This window comes from Lycorma delicatula, chromosome 2 (assembly GCF_047948215.1).
Source record: "Lycorma delicatula isolate Av1 chromosome 2, ASM4794821v1, whole genome shotgun sequence".
Classification (NCBI taxonomy): Eukaryota; Metazoa; Arthropoda; class Insecta; order Hemiptera; family Fulgoridae; genus Lycorma; species Lycorma delicatula.
Window position 1 is genome coordinate 209,945,539 of NC_134456.1, and position 18,112 is coordinate 209,963,650.

The 18,112-nt window shown below is 30.9% G+C and overlaps 1 protein-coding gene across 4 annotated transcripts in view; it reads right to left on the reverse strand.

Annotated features, from left to right (window-relative positions):
* Positions 1 to 18,112, reverse strand: part of Imp (IGF-II mRNA-binding protein) — a 227,493-nt gene that overhangs the window by 14,712 nt on the left and 194,669 nt on the right. For 2 of the 4 annotated variants that reach the window (XM_075357132.1, XM_075357134.1), the window contains exons 3-6: positions 10,544 to 10,714; positions 7,426 to 7,701; positions 4,102 to 4,239; positions 740 to 856 (exon numbers count right to left, since the gene is read on the reverse strand). In XM_075357132.1, coding sequence (XP_075213247.1) covers positions 740 to 856; positions 4,102 to 4,239; positions 7,426 to 7,701; positions 10,544 to 10,714 — 702 coding nt within the window. The remainder of the gene's footprint in view (positions 1 to 739; positions 857 to 4,101; positions 4,240 to 7,425; positions 7,702 to 10,543; positions 10,715 to 18,112) is intronic. The other 2 variants (XM_075357133.1, XM_075357135.1) reach the window with 1 other exon arrangement.

Here is an 18,112-nt window from a genome sequence, read left to right on the forward strand (position 1 = left end):
GTAAGCATAATTACAGTAAAGCAATTAGTCCTGATCATTCTTGAAAGTGGGAAAGTAATCTAGCTCCAACGACCACGTGCAGTAACAGTTTGTCACCAACCAAAATATTATTTATTAAAAATGTGTTAAATACATAAAAAAAGTAATGGAGGGAACAGTCCGTTGACTGTGGTAAAATTTAAGCAAGTATACAATGTAAGCAAAACTTATTGGTAAATATGAAAAAATTTTTCTTACAGGAGCAAATATTAATCTAATATAGATGAAAACAATTAAAAAAGAGAACATAAAAATTAGATTTATCATATAAAAATTATTTTTCATTAAAATGAAACACTATGCTTTAAATAAATACTTACTTTGATAGCGTGAATTAGGGTTCTATCGCTTTCATTTCTAATAATATGGAGATAAGACATTTATTCTGACTCCAAAATTTCTAACATATTTCTGCTATAAAATAATAACTACAATCAATGATTAAATTGTAAACTATTAAACTAACAAAATAGTATCAAATAACAAGAGATAAATATGTAAAAATTTTATTATTTTAGAAGCTTATAGCGATAGAATATTCACTCTCTTTTTCTAGTAATTACAACTATTCAGTTACAACACTTAACTAATTTAACACAGCACATAATTTAGTGCAGTGACTGAAACTATGTACACTAGATAATGATTATGATACATATATGCTTTACCGTAAAAAAATTACACAAAAATATTCACTCACCTGGACACTGTAATTTTAGTATCTGTTTCTTGCATGATTCGTTTTATTGTATTTCCTCCTTTACCGATTATTCTTCCAATTAAATTATTATGAGCCAATATTTTTAATGTTATCTCCCTACACAAGCAAGCAAAAAAAGATTTTTTTTTAAAACTAAATATTACAATAATAGTAATTTTAATGCTCTTATTTAACATACATAAAATCAGTAAAAACATAACTGTACAAAGCAAAAAATATAATCTTTACAGGCAAATTTGAACTTTGTCCATACATCGTCATTTGTCATATATGTAATTTGAAAGAGAAAAAATTTCTGATGTGTAATCACATGACTTCCTTGTACGCCTATTAAATTACATAATAACATGGGCAGTTACAGAACTGCATTGTGGCGACACCACACTGCATCACACTTTTTTGTGGTATCCGTATCAGCATTTTTTATTGGTTTATAAATAAATTTTGTTTCATGTTGTTCAAGTAGATATGTGGTGTAAGTGAGAACGTGTTGGATCCATAACCATGCACACATCGGTTAGAATCTGACTTCATATACATAATTACATTTTTTTTAAAAATTATAATAAAAAGTACATAAAATTTTATTTCACTAATAACTTCTTTTTTTTCATATTATTTTACAATCTGAAGTTAATAATTATTAATAAATCAAAATATATATAAAAAAAAAACATATATATATATATAGGGTCCGCCACAGGAAACGGACTTTTTTTAAGTTGATATTACGCATCCGGTAGGAGTTGGAGAGGGGAGCCAAGGCCCGGCGCATCACACGTCTGACCTTGCAGTTTATGCTTGTTCATTGTTTAGTTGCCATCATGCCTCTTTGGAATGTAGAGCATCATGTTTTCGTGTATGACAGTTTTGTCCAGAGCGGCGAATCAGTTACGGAAGTTCAACGTCTCTTTCGTCGAAGGTTTAACGTTCCTTGGCATGGAGATATACCGAGCTGGAAGACCATTTTGCGATGGGTTAATGCCCTTTGTAGTGGAGGTAGTCTAATGAAAAGGCAGCCACCGGGACCACGTCGCACAGTTCGAACTACGGAGAACATGGAACATGTGAGACAGGCTGTTTTAACTGGTCCAAGATGTTCAGTTTGTAGGCATTCTGCAGCACTACGAATATCCAATAGTTCAGTGCGGCGAATTCTACACCGAGTTTTAGGTTTTCACCCTTATAAAATGTCAGTTGTGCACAAGTTAACAGAGGGCGACTACCCACAACGTGCAGCTTTTGCTGAAGCGATGCTCCAAATTTTGGAAGATGAGCCCAATGCAATTTTGATAATGAGCGACGAGGCTCATTTTCATCTCAATGGTGTTTTGAATCGTCAAAACTTCTGATACTGGGCCTATGAAAATCCACGCACTTTACATGAATTACCATTACACAGCCCCAAAGTTACGGTGTGGTGCGGCGTCAGGAAATTTGGTATCGTGGGGCCCTACTTTTTTGAGGAAATCGGGAACACTGTAACCGTAACAGCTGATCGTTACGTAAATATGGTGAAAACATTCTTGAAAACTGGGCTGAGACTACGACGAATCAATCTGCCAGATGTTTATTTTCAACAGGATGGATCTACGGCCCATACTGCCAGAGTGTCGATGGCTGCTGTTAGACAAATGTTCCCTAATCGCGTTATCTCCAGATTCGGTGATCTGCACCGTTCACCAGACCTTTCGATGTGTGATTTTTTCTTGTGGGGGTATTTAAAGTCTTTGGTGTATGAAACCAAACCTCATACATTGGCCGAACTGCGACAAGCGATAGAGCAGAATATCGCTCAGATCGATCATCAACTATTGGAGAGAGTGGAGGCTAACTTCAGAGAGCGTCTCCACATTTGTCAGCGTGAAAATGGACACCATCTTAACGATATTATTTTTCGTACATAGATAAGTCAAACGGCATATTATCAGAAACTTATTTCTGCCAATAAATTATTTTTTAACCTTAAAATAGTGGAGTGTCGTTAATTTATAAAACGTGCGTTTCCCGTGGCGGAACCTTTATATATATATATATGAAGTTGCATTCAAACCGATGTGCCTTCCCCCTTGTAAGAGCCAAATATTTCATTAATTAGAATTTTATTTCGCTATAACGCTGGAACCAATGAAAATAAGAACCACTTATGATATCATTGAAAAGCTCTTAATGAGTGCTTATTATTACTGTAGTTAAGAAAAAGTCCAAAATCCAAATTTTTTGGATATTGGGCTTTTTTGGAGACTTTTGGTCCAGTTGACTGGAATCAAGAGAGCTGCAAAACTAGATGTTATAACAGTCCTAAAACCAGAATTTCAACATCCTATGACCAATCGTTTCCAAGTTATGCGAGAAACGTAAGTATGTATAGATGTAACGCTACAACTAGTCAAAATTAATATTTCCATTGAATCTGAAAACCGAAAGTTTTTGTGATTACAATACTTCCTTTACTTCATACAAGGAAGTCAAAAAAAAGGATTTAGTTTTAAACATTTTGTTTGTGTATATTCCTCTATGCTGACACATTATACAAGTGATGAAACAATTTGTCTACCTCAAAGGTTGCACCAGTTGTTTCGATAATTCATTATTTCTAATCTACCTGAAGAAATATTATTTAGCCAAATAAATTTAATGATAAAAATTCTTTTATTGCAAATGCAAGTTTAGCCTAAGTGAGTTTTTTTTACATGTTAGTTTTAATACTTCATAATTACAATAATAAAAATTCAATTAATTTTAACTTGAAGCGGCAGATCTAAGTAAATAAGCCTTATCTTTACACTTCATTAATACCCAAATATTATACATAAAATTAATGTAATATTAAGAATAATACTTAATAAGTCTCATCCTGAAAAGAAATGTTACAAACTCAGACTTTTTTAAAAAAATTGCTGAAATAATTCAGCAACTTTGATGATCTTATTTATGATCATCAGGTAAGTAATAAAAACGTTCAGTTCAAATTAATAAACCTTTACTTTTATTGACGCGTTTTAAAAACAATTAACCAAATTTTCCTTTTTGATAAATATTTTCTTACAGTATAGTATAATTTAAAGTAAATTTTGATCTTTTAAAAATCATTAAACAAGACTAAATTAATTTTAATTATTATTTTGCCTTCGATTCAAAATGCACTGAAGCCATCTATAACTACTCAGAAAAAAAAATTATAGGTTAGATGACAGACTCGATGAGTGCAGTTCAAAGATCTCTCATCTCTCTTCCACTGTTTTTAACTGTAATTCAGTAGGCTTCAATCGTTTCACTGCAGCAGTTTTCATGAAAATAAAATTAAATAAGGTTTATACAACTGACAATTCAAACCTTACCCTTTATTTGTATTATTAGCTTCTTGTTGCATTACTTCTAGTATTCTACGGCAGGCATTCGTGCAATTGTCAGGATTACCATATATTGTGATTGCCTTTTCTAATGAGCCTACATTGTCTTTACGGTGGACATCAACTCTAGAAAAAAAAAAAAAAAAATGTAGATAAAATAAAGTATAGTGAATACTACCACAGGTATTCTATTCTATAAATTCATAATATACATATGTTAAATTTACCATTATTACTAATTTTCTGAAGTTACACACTGTCACTGGAGCTTATCTTATTTTATACATATATAACATGTGATTTTCATGCAGTACAACATAACATTGATTAAACATATTTTGTGAGATTTAGAAAAGTCATCTGATAATCAAGGTAAATGTCATGGCAGCATGATGACTAAAACCCATTATCTGCTAGGTCTCTCTCTAACTCTTTAAACGATTAAAGTTATATTCAGTAAGTTGTCTATTGTTGATGTTGCTGGTCAAAATAAAAAAAATAATTCAGGCATTTTCATAAACATCAATACTACAGGCTCATACCATAATTAACTTTATTTTTTAAAACAGAAACCTGGACACAAAATAAGTTAAGTAATGCTATTTACGACTCCATCTGTGTTAAAAATGATACTTATAAAAATAGGTGAATGAATTTAATAGAGTATAAGCAAGCTGAGAAGAAAACAAAAAATAAATAAATATATATCAGTAAAATTAAGATCCACAAAATCATTTTCCATGATCTACAGGTTGAAATTCATGAAATGCAAGACAAAATAGGGATCTCGTGTCTACTATTACATAAACACAGGATGAATTTTTGTGAATAGAAAAAATGAGAGAATACAAAGAAAATTCTCTGCAAACCTTAAAAATGAAATCAAGTAAAAGAAATCTCATCTTTATAAGAAGAAAACCTTTTACAATACGGCACTGGCCCACAAATCAGCAACTGAAATAATGAAAATTTATAAACTGAAAACTGAATAAAAACAGCACAGCATTTAATCACAGTTTTACTGTCATTAAATTTTTTTCTGAGACAGCAAAAAAATAGTTCAACAAAATTACACCTAGAAACACAAAAAATAACTTGGATAACTGTTTAACAAAAATGATATAACAGCTTTAGAAACACCAGCAAGTAAAATGTTTTTACTTGAAATGATATTACATCAAGGAAAAAATTCAATTCAAGAACTTAAATTTGTGTTCTGCTCTTAATTTAACTTTTTTATCAATGAAACCTTATAAAAATTATAAAACAATAATGAGGTAGTTTTTAATTTTTATAATATTACAATAAAAGGGTTTTTTATAATCTACCAAGCAATTCACAAATTTATGAATGAAATTCAGTAAGATAATCTTTTGATGGTTATGCCCAGCACTATGCTGAAGCTGAAGGTTAACTGTTCGATTACTGTTGATGCTTTTAATGAAACAGCTTGTGTATCACAATTATGAATATATAAACTACGTGTATGTAGAAATTATTATATTTACAGATATTTTAATAAGATGATTAGGCAACATTTACATTAAAAATTTATATTTAAAAGACTATTTCATCCCAGACATTATCTACAATATTAAAACAAACATTAAATAATGTTGTACAATTTATTCGATTCTTATCACCACTTTTAATGATAAGACAGATTATACTACATAATAAAACTGATAATAAGCAAATAAATAAATAAATATTGTTACACTGATGAGATACCTTTACATGTATACACAATTTTATCAATGTAAGTGATTATAAAATTTATTTTATGCAATAATTAATTACCAGAAAATAAAACTAATTTCACTTCCTTGTAATCTTACAATGACATGGGAGCATAATTGATATTTTTATCAGTTTCATAAAATAACTAAGATGGCATACAAAATCTATATGTATGTTCTGAAAAATCTGTACGGACAACCTACCAGGTTTTGACTATTACGTCAAGAGTAAATTTTTATTTTGGACTACTGGAAATAAATCTAAAGTACAAGGATAAGGCTGCCAAGGTCCGGGAAGTTTGAGCCTAGAAATCCGTTATTATAGTACTAGTGATTATTGACGCTATGGTGAGGTCCTGCATTATTTAAGAATAACATCCTTAAGCATCTGCCTAGCCTATATCTGCAGATATAGAAGGCCATAATTTTTTATAGGTGCGCATCAGTTAGATATAATATTACTCCTTGCCATCGTAGTTTTAATTAATTATCCTTTGAAAAAACATAGTGTTTTAAGATGTAGAAACAACCTTACTGGTGGTTTTGGCTGCATTTAAAAGAAGATTAAAAAAATGTCACAAACAGCTCAACAAAGCATGATACTGCCAGTTAAAAGCAATCCATTTAAAAACATACATTTTCACACCTCAATAATTCAGAGATGGGTTGTTAAAAGCAAAATAACTTCCTTTAATTAGGTTGACAGTTTCAGTTGATGGAAATACCTATTCTGTTAACAATAATACAGATTAACATAATTTTTGTACGGAAAGGTCAAGTATTAAAACAAATTAATAAAACTGCAATGCTTAAAACATTTCTTTCTAGTAAATAATAATAACAAATGTAACATACAACAGTTCCTCTCCATATGGAAATGCACAGGAGAGTAGGAGAATGAAATGTTTGATAGCTTGCTAAAGTATGAACATCAGATAACAAACTTGTTTGCTGATTAAAACCATTAATGGTTCTAATAAGGAATGGTTGAACAATTTTTCTAACGTTAGAGGAAACTGGTGACAAAACTATACCCACCTGATACATGAAAGAAAACCAAAAATACGTAAAAATTTCATAATTTTTGACCCAAATTAAACTGACACTTTGTTCATTCAATTATATTGAAATGTTAATCTACTGCACTGGAAGAATAAACCAAATGCAATTTTAAAAATAATTATAAACTTTCATGATATTCTGTATGAAATATGAAAGGGTCCAACACACAATATTATTTTATTAATTTAATAAAACTCTTCTTATATATAAAACAAAGGTAATATTTTACTTATACCGAACTAAAATACTTCTTTTAATCATATAAAGTAACAAATAATGTTTTCACAGCAAACAATTAAGTATAATTTTCTACATGTTTTTCCTTCCCTTTTGCTGAATTTACAGGATTGATTACATACCTATTCTGAACCGACTGATATGCTATTAGATTGAGGAAACGTAAACTACATAAGAAAAAATTTCAATTTTTTAAGGTATTAACATCTTCATGAAATAAAAGTATTAAAATAACTATACAGGTCAAAATAAAAAAAATCACAAGTATACATACCTAGCTCTTGTTTGCTGCGTAATTTGTCTTATGGTTGATCCCTGACGACCGATAATGGCACCAACCATATCGCTCTGAACTAGTATTCTTAATGGAAAGTCTGTTTGTCTTCCGCCGCTGCTGACTAGACCAGAAAATGCACCTGCTGGCCCTCTACCTCCTCTAGCACCACCACCACCACCGCCGCCGCCCCCTCTACCACGCCCTCGCTCCATTGCCATTTCTGCTTTTAGTGTACTTCCTTCAAACTCGTACCCGTTTAATCCAGACACAGCCCTGGAACAAAAAAAAAAAACTAATATGTTACAAAAGTTTTTCAACTCTGTGTAAGATTTAATCTAAGCGTAAGAAGATTTAATGTTTATATGTAAACATATAGTCAATATTACCTAAAAAAATACAATCTGTTCACGTAAAGTAGTTGCATATTTCTAAAATTAATTGCAATGTATTAATGTTAAAATGGAAGTCACAAGTGCAGTTTTTAACTAGAACAAATTAAACATTCAATCTACTCCACAAATGCATTAGCATTTAGAACTCTACAGTTCAATTTAAATTATATTAGATTTCATTCACATGAAAAATTCTCCAGTGAACTTCTAATGCAACATATCTTCTACTTCAATAATTTGTAGTAACATATTTAAATCGCTATATAAAACCATAATATTGCAAACATTTATCAAGAATTGCTTTTATTACTAGTTAAAGGTGGTTTGAATGAAGCAACCCGGTTTATAAAGTTTCATGGCTGGCCTGAACTGGTCATAACAAGAAAATTATGCAACAATTGTGAACAGACAATGAACTATATTACTTACACTTAAATGTTTTACTACAGCTGACCTTGGACAAGTAGGGTAATACTATATATAGTTTGATGTAAAACATATAATAGTTCTCTCTGGCAACACAGATATTAATAAAATTAAGTTACAATTTAGTTACTCGTATTATCAGATACTTACATACCCACAAAAACAGTGGTAAAAAATTATTTTCATGATTATTTGTAAATATTTACAAAATTATGACAAAAATCAGAAACGATATTACTTTTTTTTAAATAAAGCAAATCAAGTTCATCTTTACAAATCTGTGAACAAGAAAGAAAAACATTACGAAGATTTGATGAAATACAATTTGTGGAGGGAAGGCTATAAAGTGTTGGATGCTTCTACAGCACGGACCTGTTATCCTTGAGAAAAGAAGTTAATTGTTCACAGTGAACATATAAAGCTCTGAATCGTTTCAATTGTAACTATTCATAAATAAAACGAATACAATAGTTTTTTAAATCGTTATGTATAATTAAAATGTGTGAAAATACCAAAGATTAATGTATTTGAAGCGCATAATTTCAGAGCCGGTCTTAAAAATAAAATCGAAAAGATACTAACTTTTATTATTTTAATAAACTAATACATAACATTTTCAAAAATTATTTTCCTTTCACTTATTAGACACTTCATGCGCTTTATATATGCTTATCTAAGTTATTACTAATTAAATAAGAAATTATGTTAAATCATTTTACAAACATAAATATAATTCCTGAATAAGCTGCTCAGCAATCCTTTTAAGGATATTTTATTACAACATTCTATTTAAAAATAAAATGTTCCACTTAAGCTTGCATGTAAACCTCAAAAATTAACTAAAAACTGTATGACCACGAGCATTAAAGTTTATTTATATTGTACTTTTATAAGTCCGATTACATTCATCTTATCAGATAGATATCTACTCTTTTTTTTGTTTGAGCCTACTGATGAAGACAAATATGCAACATATAACTTAAAATCATTCACTTGTAAATGAGTACTGCAATAAAGCAAGAAGAAGTAGCATTAATAGGATAATCAAATATCAAATCACAAGGGTTGAATGTTCTCAGATGAAAGTATATACGGTACATTAAAAGTACGATACTAAGAATAATGCGATTATATATAAAATAAATATATAAAAACTACTTTGTATGCTCATATAAGGTTTCATTACAAATCAGTATTACATCTCCTACTTGCCATATTTACAAAAGGTAATATGTTCTGAGCATTGGACATAACAATGTACTACAGTGACGGGTATATCTCATTTATTTTCACCGCCTCCCTTTTCATTCCTCGATCCCTAGTCTGACCTATCTAAGCTCAAAATGCTGAATATTTCAGGACCTCTCATGAGCCATCCTTAACCATCTCATAACAGGCCTGTAAACTGTTATTTCCTGTCTGCAGCGACACAAAACACCAAAAAGCAAAAATTTCTATCGATTAGTAAAACATGACGTACATTTAATACACGGGCTTTTCTCTAACTACTATTGAATAATTATGTAACTGCTGTCAACAGTTAACCGGCAGTTACTTGACCTAGGAGAGATTTAGTCCTTGATCCTAGGCAAAATATAAGAATATTTCACTGTATAGAAGAAATAATATTGTAAACAAGCGCTAAATTATTATGTAATGTAAATATATTATATGTATTTTTATTAACTTAAATATTTAATTAAATTTATGACTATTCAAATTTAATTTTATCATGAAAGTGTTATAAAAATTGTAACTATTAAATCTGATGCTTGATCAAATACAAACAAAATTGATGCAATCGATTCTGATTAACAAAACTCAAAGACGAATTTATACAAAAATATTCCAAAAAATGCCAACTAATCATTTTAAAAATCAAATCTACTGCTGCACCTAGGAAATAACAAAATTAAATGCACAAAACAAAATAATATTGATGAAACTCCAAGCGAAGTACAGAAGAAAAAACATAAACATGAATATAAAAATTAATTTAATTAATAAAGTCGATGACAGAGTAGCAAAAAATTGTTAACTTTATTTGACCTGAGAAATCTGAATTTTGTGGAAACCAAACAATCAACTGCGAATCACTCGAATACGATGAAAACATATGTATAGAAACTATCTGAATAAACCCAAACATAAAAACAAAGTCTGAATGTAGGTAACAGAAGAATCAATGGAATTTTGTTTTAAATAAAAAGGGCCGTTTGATTAGAAGAAATAAATAAAAGGTAAATTAAAAAAACAACAATATTCATATTAAAATGATAAAAAAAATAATAACTGACTGTTGCGCTTGATCCTGAGTCTCATAACTGATTTGGACGGTCTGCGACTGGCCTTCTCGCGAGCTAATCTTCTCACAATTCTGGATGTTACCGAACTGTCCCAGAAGAGATTGCAGATCTTCAAGCTGAACGTGGGAAGGTATATTGCTAACTACTATCTTCCCGTTGCCACTGTACAGACAAAACCAAACGAACTCTATCAATAAATCATATAAGTAAAATTTATAAAAACAACAAAAAACAAAAACTACACAAAATATAAGAAACTACGACTAAAAAAAAAACGAACAAACGAAATCACGACGGTACAAAAAGTAAAGAAGAATGTTATATAAACAAAGGATTGTAGATTACAACGCGGTGAATTTTAATTGTAACGATAACAAAACAAATATTTTTCTAGCTATATGGATAAAAAATAAATATAAACGAAGACAATACGGAAGTACGATACGATGTTCGATAATGGTTATCTAGAAGAACAGAATTAAACGAACAAGGTATTATAAGAAACGTATAGATCCGATTGGAGCGACAATATTCCTTCATGACTGCCGTACAAGACAGGCAACACCTATAGAATGAATCTTTATTAATGTGTACATCACATATCATGCTATAGTTAATCCACGACACCGAAATAATTATTACAAAAAGAATTTCATCGATACAGAAAATGAGATAAAATGTAAACAAAAGACATGAACCGTGACAGATTTTCAAGAAAACAGTCCTACAATTAAAATAATAGTAGCACGTTACACAACTATCGATGTAATTGATAATTATTTACATATATATTTGTGGGCGCGTATAGAGCAGATAGTTTGACGAATGTATTACACTCCTACAACTGATGTTAATTAAAACCGTTTTATCGATAAACAAGCAATAAAAAAAAAATTGATGTGGATACTACATGACTTCCGTGTACGCCAATTAAATTACATATACACATTTTCTGCACTTCACTTAAACTTATTTCATTTGAAAGCGAGATACGATCCTCCAATTCTTTAATAACGTGGATAGTTACACAATTGCATTGTGGTGGACACCACATTGCGTCACATTTTTTTGTGGTGTCCGTATCAGCATTTTATATTAGTTTATTATATATTAACTTAATTTCACGTCGGTTGGAATCCGACTTCATATATATATATTTTTTTAATTTAAATATATTGATTTATTACTACTACCCTTGTAAAAAATTTTGAATTAAAATGAAAAGTACATGAAATTGTATTTCACTAATTTAACTTCTGATTTTATTTTTAATCAGGGCTTAATAATTATTAATAAATCAATATATTTAAATTTAAAAAAAAAAAAATATATATATATGTGAAGTCCGATTCAATTCGATTTAGCCTTCCCCCTTGTGAACATCCAAAAATTTCATTAATTAAAATTTTATTTGGCTATAACTCTGGAACCGATGAAAATAAGTACCGCTGAAAAGCTCTCAATGAGAGCTTATTACTGCAGTTAAGAAAAAGTCAAAAATCCAATTTTTTAAATTTTATTGGATACTTTAGGTCCAATCGATTGCGATCATAAGGGAAGGTGCACAACTAGCTGTTACAACAGTCCTTTTTCTTTTTTCTTTTTCCTGTTTAGCCTCCGGTAACTACCGTTTAGATAATACTTCAGAGGATGAATGAGGATGATATGTATGAGTGTAAATGAAGTGTAGTCTTGTACATTCTCAGTTCGACCGTACCTGAGATGTGTGGTTAATTGAAACCCAACCGCCAAAGAAAACCGGTATCCACGATCTAGTATTCAAATTCGTGTAAAAATATCTGGCTTTACTAGGACTTGAACGCTGGAACTCTCGATTTCCAAATCAGCTGATTTGGGAAGACGCGTTCACCACTAGACCAACCCGGTGGGTGACAACAGTCCTAAATCCAAAATTTCAACATCCTACGGCTAATCGGTTTTGAGTTATGAGAGATACATACATACGTACAGACATCACACCGTAACTAGTCAAAATAGATTCAGGGAAGGTCAAAATGGATATTTCCGTTGAAATCTGAAAACCGAAATTTTTCGCGATTACAATACTTCCTTTACTTCGAACAAGGAAGTAAAAAAAAAATAAAAAAATAAAATTTTCCAACCAAATCCAGAAAATTAAAAATATTAAACTTTAATACAATCCTTCTAAAAAATGAACCAAACAATTGTTATAAAGTGCAACTACTGTATACATCCAGAAAGGAAGGTAAATTAAATTTACATTAATTACAGATTAAAACTTAGTTACGGTAGTATGGTATCTTACAATAAAAGAATCAATTATAAAAAAAGGGAAAAGTTACTAGCAATCGTACCGTAAGTCTGTGTTTTACTTCACGATGTTTTCACGTTTTACGAGAAAAAATTATTTTATCGCTGCCGGTAGCCGTTACAAATTAAGAAAAAAATTCTTGTCAATTTATTAAATTAAGATTAATCTTATTTAACCTTTTAACATATGCCATTTTCTTAAATTAAATTTTCTAATCGAATTCACTTTCACAACCGCACTTTCAGTTCTGAAAACACAAATAACCCCGTTTTAAGACATCTAACCGAAATTCACACTAACATTTTCCAAAATGTTAAATTATCTCTTAACATCTTGCAATGTAAAACACACACACACACACACACTATAACATGTGTCAATTTATAAAAAGGATAAACAATGAAATAATGATGCTCATTATTTGCTTTCCAACCCCCATTACCTTTAGAAAAAAAAACAAGTTCCCTAAGTTTTGGCGGTGACTGTAATAAAAACCGGTCTGAGCCCCCAGAAGGTGAAGGGGAGAAAACACAATGGGTCAAGGTGCTTCCGGCAAACAGCATGGTTAGCAGGTCCTCTCAAAGGTCACGCGGTATCAGCTACAGGTCAGGTCAGGAACAAGATCGCTAGCAGAACAATGCGTACTAATACTACTTACTACCGATTCGGTCCGTACAGTACGAAAGAGTATTGTGCACATACTAGTTTCCCATCGCGCGGGTAAACCGGCAGGAAGGTCTTTTTACAGAGAGATACTTTTTCGAGAACGAATTTATCAAGAGGCGAAACGGTTGGAAAATTAAACTCGAAAAAAAAAACATCGGTTAGAAAGTATCATTACGCGACATAAGCGCAGCACCTAACGACGATAAATAGTTCGCTTAACTAGCGATACATCTGAACAAATGTTAGATAAAGAAAAATTTCCCGCCGCTAATTAAAATCTAGATATTAAGCTCGCATACTTTTAACGATAAGGTTAAATAAACATAACGTACAATGTCTTTCAAAAAAATTAAAAAAAAAAAAAAACAATGTGCGAAGAAAGGCGACGATAAGATACGATTTAAAGAACGTTAATTATTACGGGAATAAAATAAAATAATTTTATTCCCGTCATAAATATAAATTTGTAGTTTCGATATTAAAATCTTTATACGGTAATATACATCGACGCAGTTTCACTGTAAATTTAAGTATAACATCGCGTAGGCTGAATACACCACCATAGGTCTCGAATTCAAAAGTTTCATTTTTTTTATTTATTAAGCTATTAAATCGGTCGCTAGCGTAATATAGGATGAGTTCACTCGGAAGAATAATCTGAAAAGAGTACCGGAATTTTTTTAAAGAAGATAAATTAGAGCGGCTAAAAGAATAAAATAAAAATCAATAAATTTCAAAAGCGAACTGCGTTTTAACTTATTCCGTTCTATAAACTATTGAAAAAAATTAATTATTAATAACGGACAGCGTAATATAATAAAATATAGATTCGCCACAACCGTTATTAATTAAATTGTGATGATTAATGCGACATTAACCGGAAAGAATTTATCTTTTCGTGTATATATCGAAACGCGATTACCGAGCGCAAATAATTCTTTACGATTTCAATAATATTTGCTGAAACTAATCATTTTCCTGTTACAAGTGCAACGTGCATATAAAAAAAAGGAAATGACGCGAAGTATCCGGTTACTTTTGAACGATTATTTAGTAATAGTTAGCCTCTTCGCTAATAGTACACGACTCCGGCAGCAAAGTAATAAATATATAAATAAAAAATAACGTTACCGACTTAATTTATTAAAAATAGTTATTAATGAACAAATTGGTTATCATAAACGACGACTTCAACTAGCCGATAAATTATGACGCTAGTAATAACGATCGTGAATATTTAAACCTAACCGCAGTTACGAGTATTTAATGATTACGGAATAAAATATTACGCTAAAATTTTAAGTAAATTTAATATACGGTTGATTTTTATGGAAACCGATCGTCGTTCACGTTTACGGACTAAGAAACAATTTTAATAGTTTCTTAAATTTAAATATACCTCGGCCGATAAAAATAGTAGCACAAATTTTAAGACGTGACACCGGATCGGATTACTCCGACTAATTTTAAAAAATCGAAGGAGTTTTACGAGAAAGGCGTTATAAGGGCAATCGGATGTACAAATAATTTCGAGGATGTTTCGATACGATCCTATCGAACGATAAAAGCGGGAGAAAAGAATCGGTTCAAATACGTTATATGTTTCAAGAGTAAGACGGGTAAAGAAGAACATTCTGGCTGAAGAAGGTAAAGAATTCTTATCGGGGCCTCGTACGGATATGCGAACGCGCTAGTTCGATTCGACGATGAAAAAACGACAACAGAAAGAGTAAATAAGGACAAAAAGTGATCGCGGACCTGCGCGATAGGTCGAAGACCATGTCGGACTGTTTGAGGAAAGGCGAGATTTATTTTAACGCGGAAGATTATATCGAGAGTGGAAGCGCTCGGAGAAGGAAGTCGAGAAATAAAAGGAAAGGTTAATCTGTATGGATAATTTGTATCCTCTCCGGGAAGAAGACGATCAGCACAGTTTGTTAGAATGCGAATCGAATAGAGAAACACGACAACGTACGAATGAAGGACGAAGCCCGTTTCTATGATGTAGTGAAATGAATAAATTTCGTTGTAATCAAGTTAAAATGATAAATTTATAAATTATAGGCTTTCAAAAACGAAGTTTTTTTTTGTTAAAATAAATAGTCATAACGTTATGTTAATATGATTAAGGTTTTTGAACACCGATCAACTGTGAATCATGTGTGTATGTATATATATATTTTTTTTTATTTTTTTTTCATTTACATCTTTATTATAATACTATAACAGTTTTAATGCCCATAAGTGACCTACTTGTATTTCTACCAAAACTGATAAATACTTATCTATCTTCTTCGGGTGTGTTTGTGTGTGTGTGCGCGCGCGCGTATAATTTTAATTGTAATAGTTAATGTACTAGTCATTACATCAAATGAGGTAATAAAAAAAATACTATTATTGTCACAAAAAAAAACCAAAAAAACATTAATGTTCTATTAATATACCCAATAATTACGTAACAAAATCATAATCTAGCGAACATAATCGATTAATTTTAACGTCATCATCACACTACGGTGACAAACTCATTTCTATCTATCTATCATAACAGATTTCATTATATAATGTCAATTACTGATATTATAAGAAGTGTATAATCTGAAAAGAAAAAAAAAGTAAAATAAGAAATTATTACGGTTAATTTAAATAAGTATATTTAACCGACTACTCGTACTCGTATCTAAGTCATCCAGCCGGTGTGTGCTAAGATCGTGTGCGTTCGGCTATATACATTACAAAATTACGTAGCATTCATAAGAAAATAAATTTATTTCATTAAAATCTTTTAGAACAGTGCCGATATACTTATGAAGATACAATTCTATTTATTTCCACCGAATCGACAAATAACGAGGATGAAGACTAAATACTTTTAGTTAACTTCAGAAACGGTACACTTAGGAAGGAAGATAATGAAGAAGAAAAAAATCAACTTTTTAAAAGCACACGTACTAACTTTAATTCACATATAAAGAAATTATAATAAATTGTAAACGACGTTCTTCGTTTAAGCTTACGAGACGAGACGTTCCACTCATCTACTAATTTTAATTTGGTCATCCTGTTCGGATTCAAGGTTTCATTTAGTTAGTACTTCACTCACAAGCATCATCGATAAGATTTAACGTTATATTTTTGAATTTTAATTATTAAAAGTGTATATATATATATATATATTTATCGATAGCGATTAAAATCAATATATATATATATATATATATATATATATATTTTTTTTTTTTTAATTTAAATATATTTATTTATTAATAATTATTAAGCCCTGATTAAAAATAAAATCAGAAGTTAAATTAGTGAAATACAATTTCATGTACTTTTCATTTTAATTCAAAATTTTTTACAAGGGTAGTAGTAATAAATCAATATATTTAAATTAAAAAAATATATATATATGAAGTCGGATTCCAACCGACGTGTGCATTGTTACTGGTCCGACACGTTCTCTATATATATATATATATATATATATATATATCATCGATAGGGATATCCATTTAACAGCACTAATGTGCACGTTTCGGATACGTTATGAAAGAGAAACCCACAGCTTAAATACAGTTTTATTTGGTTTATTTTAATCGTCGGCCATACTGTACCTCTTACCCTGAACACGACTCGTAACGCTGCTATTTGCAACTTTTCTTCGTGTTGAATGTAATATCGCACGGTTTAATGATGACGAACAATATTTCACATTTCAATCGATCATCTGATAAATTGTGCGGTGAACTATACGAATTCGACGGTGTTAACGATTAAAGGTAGAAAACGTTCACATTTTACTTAAGATTCGGCAAAATTATATATACCGTACCGGGTGTCACAAGATCGTCGATGCTTTAAATTTTTATCACACGAATGAATCTGAAGCTATGAGATTTATACTCGACGGACATATCTTTTGGGGGAAAAGATATATTATTTTCCTCTGAAAAAAGAACACGCGACGCGTAGTTTCTTTCACATTAGGGATATCCCGCACATACTTATCGGTTGTATCGAAATCACGATCCTAACCGCAAAAGGTTACGAAGCACTCCTTTTTGAAGGATGTCCTGTACGTTGATGGTACCTTTGTCCTTCAGACCTTTACTCCCTAACCCTTTAACCGTATCCGCGATTCTCACGTCGGTGTTTGCGCGTTTTAACTAGTATATAATAGGAAACGGCGTCCGTAATATCGGTATAATTTGGCGGGGCTGTGTCGACGGCCTGCATTTTTTATACGGTTGTACAGAAAGCCCGATTCGGCCTGAAATATTTATCGCGTAAAACAAGCCAATCCCCTCCAGACGCACGATAAAAATGTTGTTTTTTAATACTTTTATTTCTTTTCCGAATGTTAAGACCGTATACAGCGTTTTGAAGATGAAATCACACATCGGTATGTCTAATAGATCTCTATATATCGTTTAAAATTCTAGAATAAAGATAAAAGTTACAGAACGGTATCGAAAAACAAAACAAAAGATCTAAATTTACGTTCGGCACTAGAACGCGAACAATTTTTCCGGTAGAAAATACGTTACCGTAGGATCAATATAAAAAGTGTTACACAAGTGTGTAATGAATGAATGAATGAA